General features: G+C 34.5%; 3 protein-coding genes across 3 annotated transcripts; 2 read left to right on the forward strand and 1 right to left on the reverse strand.

The window, feature by feature from the left end:
* Positions 1 to 206: 206 nt before the first annotated feature.
* LOC100178877 lies at positions 207 to 2,621 on the reverse strand. Its single transcript, XM_002125343.5, has 5 exons — positions 2,407 to 2,621; positions 2,173 to 2,284; positions 1,839 to 1,962; positions 1,258 to 1,418; positions 207 to 836 (listed from the first exon to the last, which is right to left on the reverse strand). The coding sequence occupies exons 1-5, from the start codon at positions 2,538 to 2,540 to the stop codon at positions 630 to 632; spliced, it is 738 nt and encodes a 245-aa protein (XP_002125379.1). The 5' UTR covers positions 2,541 to 2,621; the 3' UTR covers positions 207 to 629.
* Positions 2,622 to 2,862: 241 nt separating this feature from the next.
* Positions 2,863 to 7,197, forward strand: LOC100183687 (acidic fibroblast growth factor intracellular-binding protein-like). Its single transcript, XM_002125298.5, has 8 exons — positions 2,863 to 3,068; positions 3,259 to 3,478; positions 3,842 to 3,968; positions 4,531 to 4,631; positions 4,902 to 5,035; positions 5,444 to 5,592; positions 5,981 to 6,163; positions 6,589 to 7,197. The coding sequence occupies exons 1-8, from the start codon at positions 2,978 to 2,980 to the stop codon at positions 6,778 to 6,780; spliced, it is 1,197 nt and encodes a 398-aa protein (XP_002125334.1). The 5' UTR covers positions 2,863 to 2,977; the 3' UTR covers positions 6,781 to 7,197.
* A 62-nt stretch (positions 7,198 to 7,259) lies between these two features.
* On the forward strand, positions 7,260 to 8,732 carry LOC100186045 (probable D-lactate dehydrogenase, mitochondrial). The gene has a single exon (XM_002125195.4). It carries the CDS (start codon positions 7,260 to 7,262, stop codon positions 8,730 to 8,732), a length of 1,473 nt encoding a protein of 490 aa, XP_002125231.1.
* The last annotated feature ends 145 nt before the right edge of the window (positions 8,733 to 8,877 follow it).

Genomic DNA, 8,877 nt, shown 5'->3' on the forward strand with positions numbered 1-8,877 from the left:
TTTTGTGTCTTAACTATCCCTGCCTCCACTGCATTTTTAATATTTTGGCGACGAGGGCATACCTACACGTAAAAGGGCAAAAGGCTCGCATTTACTGCAACTGCATTTTAAAACAAAACATCTTTTTTTGGAATATTGTATTTTCGTACAATGCAACCTGAAGTAATAAACCCCTTATATATCAGCATCAGGTATAAACAGTAAAATTTACAAAATGCAGCTTTAATTGCGAATTGTACTATAAAAATTGCACTTTTTCGGAAAATGGTAATAGTGAATATATGCCAAAAATGTTTTCTATATCTGAATTTTTCATAGAAAATGTGTGCACTAGGGACTAGACTATTGTGTAATACCTCTATGAAGCTCTTAGGTGCAAAAAACATATCTTTACACTTCTATAAAAACGCTGTTCCAGCGCTATCCCTCTATTTAAAGTTAACAACAAACGAGAATTGGAATTTAGTAGAAACTGGTTCCGGATATCGGTTTAGGATAAAATATTATCAACCTTTTAAACAAATGGAACGACCTGTTTAAACAGTAGGATATCCAACCAATTTTATCTCCACATGGCATACAAAATCATCTATATATCATATTGTGTATTTCTTGCATATTGCACAACATTAATCATATGGATACACCTCTTGCAGTGCAGGCCGCATTAAATACTGAGCCCCGTCATATTCATCAAAGTAATCGTAAATTTGTTTATGTTTGATACGCGTGTTCCTAACCACTTCTATATTTTCTTCAACTACATATGTGGTTTGCGAGTCTTTTCTATCTCTTTCATCGACTAGAATAGCGTAGTTTGGTTGTGTTTGCCACGTCTGTGTGAAAAGTAATGGGTTAACGGTTTAATATCACCAAGTGGTTGTAATTGTAACATGAAATAAGTTGCATATTATGATACATAATGTATTTGAACTCTTGAGTGTCTTCTTATTAACCAGACACACATGGTGTATTCAAACACCCCATGCTCACTGTCAAGTTATAACATAAGTGGCTTCTTATACACTAGGCACACATTGTGTATTCATACACCTCGTGCTTGCTGTCAAGGTATAGCATGGCCCATGGGTGTCTTCTTATACACTAGATGCACATGGTGCAGTCATACAACTCATGCTCGATGTCAAGTTATAACATGAGTGTCTTCCTATACAACAGAGATGTACATAAACCAGATGTATCCCTTGGTATATATGAAGACCTCTATATTAGAACATATACACACACATTACATACCGGTCTATCTCCATGCATTCTCCGTATCCATAGATCTGGTGCTTTACAATGATCATCCCAACCTACTATAACACCTCTGTATCCATACAACTTGTGTTTTATCACCTGACCAACACGATACTTTACTTTCTTGGGCCGTGGTACCCTAGGGGTACTTGAAGCTAAAAAGGCAATTTTGTATAGTGTTATGGGAAATTGAAGTGACTATTAACCAGATAACTGGTTTTGGGAAGTGCCGGAAAAACGACAGTCAATATAACACGGGTGTTCTGTTTCAAACACCTCGTGCCCAATTACAAGTTACCATGTATGTAACTTGTTGGTGACTAATGGTGATAAATGGTTTTGGGAAGTGCCGGAAAAACGACAGTCAATATAACACGGTGTTCTGTTTCAAACACCTCGTGCCCGATTACAAGTTACCATGTATGTAACTTGTTGGTGAATAATGGTAAAGCATATTTTAAGGAATTGGAATTTGACAGTATTTCCAACTTTAATGGATTTTCGTTCAGTTTTAAAGGTGTTCAGTTTTAAATGCTTTTAATTGTTGGAAATAGCATCATAAACATGCAACTGACTTGCAAAGAGGCCATAGGAATTACGAAACGAGAAAACTTCTTCTGCAACAGATTCAGGTTGTACTATTTGTTTTGGTAGTTTCTTATGTGGAAGATGGGTTGGCGTTTTTTCATGCTTTCCAATCTGAAGTATAGGTACAAATAGTAAACTTAAGTTATGTGTTGTTTTCTATAGCCTAACAACAAAATTGATGTGTTGAAACTTAAATTATAAATGAATGTAACTTCTTTATCCTTGTGTTGCAACGACAGTCATTATTACCATGTATGTAACTTTGTGGGTAATTATATTTCGATATGCCATGAATATATAGAATATTAACTCAAGATATACCTTCACTGTAAATGGAGTAGTAAGTATAGCTTTAACGCTGCTGTGTATCCACGATCGCCATGATGAGACGGATAAATAATTGTTTGAAAACTCTTTTACTGTTTCTATTAAACTGAAATAAAAAATGATTTTATTAACTTTGATGTGATATGCATTATATCAAGTTGTCAAAAACTATATTTATAGTTTATTATTGATAGTTTTATAAGGAAAATTTAGGTAAAAAGTACTTACTTTAGTACTGATTGAGATCGTATTCTTTCCCGAGTGGTCCCACTATATTCCGACAATAAATACTGTGCTGGTACAGCAGCAAATATTAAAAGCAACTGCAGAGCTTGAAGTCTAGTGATTTGTACGCCTGGCATCGCTAGAGATATGTCAAAACTGGTAACATTTCTGTACCTTTACCAGATACAATTTTCAAAATGGGTTGCCTTTTAAAAATAATAACAAAAACACGTGTACAAATTAACTAGCGAAGCGTGACCATAAATCGGTAGAGCAAAAAGATTATTTTTTACGCAAATGTTGTGCTAAAGTCTTTCAAATATTCTATATTTAACGTAAAATCATTTCTATTCTGTTTTAAAATAAAAAAGAACATTATTTTGGAAAGTGTAAAATGGCTGTTTTAACTTATAGATAGAAGTAGAAAAAGGCAAATTTCCCTCTTTTTTCCTTTGTTTACCTTTTTAGGGGTTCCTATCTCAAATCCAATCTCTCGTCAGTTACCTGTTGACAGTCTGTAAGCAACGTTAGTTTTCTCTCAGCGAAAGTTTGCAGTTATTTTGCTTGATTTCTAATGGAAATTATACCGGACGTTGACGTTTTTGTTGGCAATAATATTCACGTAGATTTTGAAATATATCATTACTGGCTGAGAAATATCGGAGGTAAAAATTTTTTTACTGTTATAGTGCATATATTATTATGTTTTTGTGGGTTTAGCAGTCACGCTTTTTTCTGGTGCTTTTATTCAGTAGTTTTTACCCACATCGTGTGTATAACGACTGTCGCTTTGTTGCTAAATAAAAAAATCCTTATTTTTTACACTATTTTTGCATTATTGAAAACTTTTTTCAGCTGATGAGGTAACAGATCTTCTTGTATCTTCTGGAGCGTCTAACATCAGTCATATTGAGATAAACAATGACGATTTTGAGAAATCCTTGTTATACAGCCATGTACTTGACCAATACCGATTGTTTAGTATGGTAGAACCCATGGTACAAGTTCCTACAGTTCTATGTACGCAACTGACTTACCAAATCTCACATAAGATTCAAGAATCTCTGGTTTCGAAGTAAGATATTTTTTGAAATTGTGACTGTTAGTAAATAAGTGTGTGTGAATATAGGTATTATATTGGGGTAATGACTAATGAGACAAAAAATGTTTTAGCGTTCCAGTTTTATCAGTAAAATGTTTTTACTCCAATGTCAGTTCTTTCAAAAACAGGCTTTGCAAAAGTATATTGCATTCACAATTATCAAAATTAATCAATAAGCTCAAGACCCCACATTTTGGTAAAATTTAATATCCTTCTGCGTATGCTGGAAAAGGATTATACTTAGGATGTGTAGTGATAAAAATATGTAATATATATTATACTGAAAGTCCAAAAACTAAAGTTTTTTTTCCAACCCTCTGTCTTTATTATTTCCAGTTACTATGAGCTTGATGACCAAGTAGTCAGGGAAATCTTGGGCAAAAAACTGAGCAAAGGAACACGAAGGGACTTGGACGAAGTTGCCGCAAAAACTCACAAAAGACTTCGTTTCTGCCACCGCCAGGTAAACATTACGTAGTTTTATGTAATTTTTGACTCTTACAGTTACAGCTCTGCCATACTGGTGACACAAATTAGGTAAAATTATTGACTAAAGAACAATTTTTAAAATTTTCCAAAAATTGTTTAAATATTGTTTACAAAAAAACACGCACAAGATGAAGTAAGTAACATTCATTCATTCACTGATTCACCTATTTCATACATTTTAAATATATATATATATATATATATATATATATATATACCAGTCTGCAAAGTATGGCAGTTCCTGACGAGATCTCGCGCGTGCAAGACGGTTATTTTTCGCGTTCGCGCGTGCTATCATTAAAATCTGCGTGCAAAGCATGTACATTTTCAAGCCACGTTAGGAAATCTTACTTAATTTAATACGTATTTTTTCTTTGTTTAATTAATTGGCGCGCGTAGGACAAATTGTGGCGTGCATAACCGAAAGTCTGTAAAAAAATCGCGCGTGCACCTGCCATATATATATATATAATATGTATATATGTATTCTACTCATTTTTTGCAAAAAAATAAGAGTAGGCTATTTTTCTTTCTAGTTTGACAATTGCAAGAGAATTTTCAAAACTCTGGAAGACTGGCCTGGCAGTCTACTTGATAATATACAAACTAAGTTTCTTCTCCCGCAAGAGTTAGCATGGTAGGTTTAACTGTCTACAATATTTATCACAAAATGTAATATTCACGTCTTATTTTTATCTATCTAATATATATTTATATATACGCGATGTCCTACATTGGTTTGCCCATTACCTATAAAATAGTAACTGTTAATTAAGTTTAAAGAATAAAAATAACAAAAGTTTGATATATATATAATAGTAAACATATTATAAACATGTTTAAACAAAATCTAATTCTCCATCTATATGTTTATAGTTATAGCACCTTTTATGCACCTATATTTCAGGAAATACACCGTGGTTGTTTTCCTGTCCAGTTTACGGTTTGAATGTTGTAAACGAAAGTTAGCTTATCTTACTACAAGTGATTTTATAGAATGTGGGAAACTTATGATACAGAACTGGACTGCAGCAGCTACAGGTACATTAATGTTTTTGCTAGCCTATGTATATATATATATAGGGCATAAATGTTTTTTTTTATAATGCATAGATATATATATATAGTTTAATTGCATATATTTCATAGATATGCAAAATGCACTAAATAGGTACTGACCAAATATATATATATATAAATGTTAAAAAATAAATGAGGTTTATAAAAATTCTGAGGTGACATTGCTAAAATACAGATACACTTATAGTTGTCAAACATAGGAAACCTCATTGATTAATGTGGTAAATGCAATATACTTTGGCTCTACTTTTTTGTATAAACACTTAACAGCAGAGTAAAACTGTTTTAGGCTAAAACTTGGGTGCAAAAATATATGATTACTCTTCCTTTAACAGTTGGTACCATGTCACCCTCATGCCACCTCTACAGGTTCAGAAAACCCTGAAACAGAATTAGATCGAGATTTTTTGAACGAGCTTCGTTCTGTACGTGTTCTATCTGCCGACCAGAAGATCTGTGAGAAACATAGACATCTTATATCGCAAGAAATGGAGAAAACATACCCTACATTATCCCAAGTAAGAATATAATATTTATAAATAGCTTAAAATGTAAACAGTTTTTGATTTAATGCTGATGTTATTATTTCCAATACAAAGTTGGCAAACTTTTTAAATCACAAGGAAGACAGGGATAGTTAGCTAATTTTATGAAACCAATCTAACTAGTGATTAATGCAGTGCGAAAAATTTTAGAGTTTGTCTTCTTACCTTGCCTCCCCAGGTTTGGCGCCTATGATTTGTCTATGTTTGGCTGCAGTTACCACTTTCTATAAATTTCTGGGCTGTTTAGTACACATCTTAAAACAATAGTTACTGTTCTATACCAACCAGCAGAGCCTAAGCTGCATTCAGCTATTTCCTATTTATAAGCTGTTATATTTGCATTGAATACATCATTCTTCAGGCATCCCGTACTCCGGATCAATCTTCACAGAGTCGTCTATCCCGTGTCCGCTCCCGAGACTCCTCCAAAGACCTCATCCCTGAAGCTTTGTTTCTCAAAGTTACTCGTGGATTGGTTACCATAGCGTCGAACTTGTACAGGACTAAAGAAGCGCAAGATTTCTTCATTGATGTTGTGGAAAAGGTGAGAGTGTTTTATACAACGTAAATTCTATTGTGATAGACAACAAACTTGAAAAAACACATTTTAGCATTGTCACTCAAAATTTGAAACGTGTTATGCTTATTCTATTGTTTTGTACAACAAACTGTCCTATGCAGCACAAGGTGTTGAAAACTGCACACCTTGTCTTGACATATCTGCAACCCAAGGATAAATAAACACTCATTCATTTACCTATGATAGATGTAATGTTAGGTGAAGCTAAATTTACACGTTAGGCGTTACTAACTTTTGGTGTGTATGTCATACTCGTGTACAACATATTTCTATTCTCATAGGCAACAAACATGACAGTTTTTGTATAAAACAGAACACCAGTGTTATAACGACTGTCATTTCCCCAACAGGAGGCTAAACAAATACATTTATTTACCATGTTTTGTTAGGTAATTGAGCCTCTACAGTCTTGTAGTTGGAGCAAGTCAAAAGTTGAACATTTTCTTGATTTATACAGCAGCACTGCTTTGCAGTTTACACAAATGCAACAACTTTCGGAAGTTTGGAAAAAGTTTTCTACTACTGCAATACAGTCTATTGTAAAAATGTATTATCCAAGCAAAAGTGTAGATAATAGTTAACACTGTGTGTGTGTTGGAAAAAATATGGAATAGTCTTTAAAACTAATTAGAATGAGCATTTTTTTACAGGTTATAAAAATAAGCAGCATTTCTCCCTAAACCAAAAAATTATGTCAAAATTATTTAGACTTCGTTCTTTCACTGTTTTTTTTGAAGTAACTTTTATTAAAACTAGAAGTCAACTTTGTGCTTTGCTGTTTCATTTTGTACTGTGTATGCCGATACTGGTTCATAGGTTTTAATATTTTGTCTTTTTTTGGTGCTGGTATTTATTTACATGAATAAATGGAACCCATGTTATTAAAACTCCATCGAGACACTATTGGTGACATAAGATGTAAAACTAAGTAAAGTAACATTATGTGCAATGTTTTGTCTCTTTCTTCATCTTTAATTTTTTATAACATACTCAAAAAATCACTTCACAAAAATATTCTAAATTGTTTTACAGGTTCGTTCGAATAGGATTTTATGTAAAAATGCTGATAAATATAGCCAATGCTGCTTTCAGGACCCAAATTCAAAGAAACTTTTTAAAAACTCTCTCTTTTAAAAGATACAAGAGCATTTCTCCTTCAATTGACAAATTGCATTCGGAACTTTCTGCCATTGTCGGTAAAAAAAACGCTGTGTCATCTCTCGCTGCCAGGGAGCATCATAATCATGATGAGTCCCACCATACTGGAGGTAGCCCTGCCATTGTAGTGTGGCCAAACTCTGTCCAGGAGGTGTCAGAAGTGGCTAGAGCATGTTATCTAAATAGTGTACCTATGATACCATTCGGAACAGGCACTGGTTTAGAAGGTGGGGTTATACCAAAAACTGAATCAGTTACTGTGAACCTAACGAACATGGACGCCATTTCTGATCTCAATATCGAAGATTTTGATGTACGAGTGCAGCCAGGCGTGACAAGAAAAGCACTGAACCGTGAAATACGTAACACGGGGCTTTGGTTCCCTGTTGACCCTGGCGCAGATGCTTCAATCTGTGGTATGGTCGCTACTGGTGCTTCAGGTACAAATGCAGTCCGTTATGGTACGATTAAGCATAACGTACTTAACTTAGAAGTTGTACTCGCTGATGGGACAATTTTAAACACAGGCGGCTCCAAAAGACGCTGTAGAAAAAGTTCGGCAGGGTATAATTTAACAGAGTTATTTATTGGGTCTGAAGGTACATTAGGTTTTATAACTTCAGCTACTGTTAGATTACATGGGATGCCGGAATCTACTTTATCAGCAGTTTGTTCTTTTCCTTCTGTACAAGATGCAGTTAACACATCTATTCAAGTGCTGCAATATTCAATTCCAATAGCGAGAATTGAGTTTCTAGACAACGTAGCTATCAAAGCTGTCAACAACTTCAGTAAACTGGAAAATAAAATAGCGCCGACACTTTTTTTGGAGTTCCATGGTTCTGAGGCTGGGGCAAAAGAACAGGTAAATCAGGTTGCTGAAATTGCTGCTGCGAATGGTGGCACTCAATTTAAATGGGCTGAAACAGTAGAAGAAAGAAGCAAACTATGGCAGGCAAGACATGATACATTTTATGCATTATTGGCACTAAAGCCTGGTAATAAAGGTTATAGTACAGACGTTTGCGTGCCAATTTCACAGCTACCTGCTGCTATAGAGCATTCTCTTAGCATAGTTGAGAAGTATGGTATTTTATGTGGTATAGCCGGCCATGTGGGGGACGGAAATTATCACTGTCTTTTGATGTTGGATTCTGACAACGAAAGCGAAGTTTTGAGAGCAAAAATGGCCGCTGAGGAAATTGGAAGAAAGGCTATTTTTCTAGGAGGGAGTTGTACAGGGGAGCATGGCATTGGGATCGGGAAAAGGGAGTTATTAAAAGAGGAAGTGGGATTGGAGACGTTGAATGTCATGAAGGGGATCAAAAATGTCCTCGACCCCAGAAACCTTATGAATCCATTTAAAGTTATTTAATTTTCAAAAGTTCAGAAGAAAATTTAGTGCCAATTTACCATGCTAACAATAAAGGTTTTTATATATGGTTTCAGTGAGTGGGTATTTTAGTATAGTATTATGGCTTGTAAAAATGGTAACTGTGACGATGTACTTTTAATTTGAA

The sequence above is a fragment of the Ciona intestinalis genome, chromosome 6, assembly GCF_000224145.3.
Source record: "Ciona intestinalis chromosome 6, KH, whole genome shotgun sequence".
Classification (NCBI taxonomy): domain Eukaryota; kingdom Metazoa; phylum Chordata; class Ascidiacea; order Phlebobranchia; family Cionidae; genus Ciona; species Ciona intestinalis.

Excerpts from the sequence above, each read along its gene's own strand:
- LOC100178877 (XM_002125343.5), bottom strand. The coding sequence starts at position 2,540 with ATGCCAGGCGTACAAATCACTAGACTTCAAGCTCTGCAGTTGCTTTTA. Across the intron at positions 1,963-2,172 it reads CTACTCCATTTACAGTGAAG|ATTGGAAAGCATGAAAAAAC; the intron begins GTATATCTTGAG and ends CCTATACTTCAG. Across the intron at positions 1,419-1,838 it reads TTCCTATGGCCTCTTTGCAA|CTTCAAGTACCCCTAGGGTA; the intron begins GTCAGTTGCATG and ends TTGCCTTTTTAG.
- LOC100183687 (XM_002125298.5), top strand. The coding sequence starts at position 2,978 with ATGGAAATTATACCGGACGTTGACGTTTTTGTTGGCAATAATATTCAC. Across the intron at positions 3,479-3,841 it reads CAAGAATCTCTGGTTTCGAA|TTACTATGAGCTTGATGACC; the intron begins GTAAGATATTTT and ends TATTATTTCCAG. Across the intron at positions 4,632-4,901 it reads CTCCCGCAAGAGTTAGCATG|GAAATACACCGTGGTTGTTT; the intron begins GTAGGTTTAACT and ends CCTATATTTCAG.
- LOC100186045 (XM_002125195.4), top strand. The coding sequence starts at position 7,260 with ATGCTGATAAATATAGCCAATGCTGCTTTCAGGACCCAAATTCAAAGA.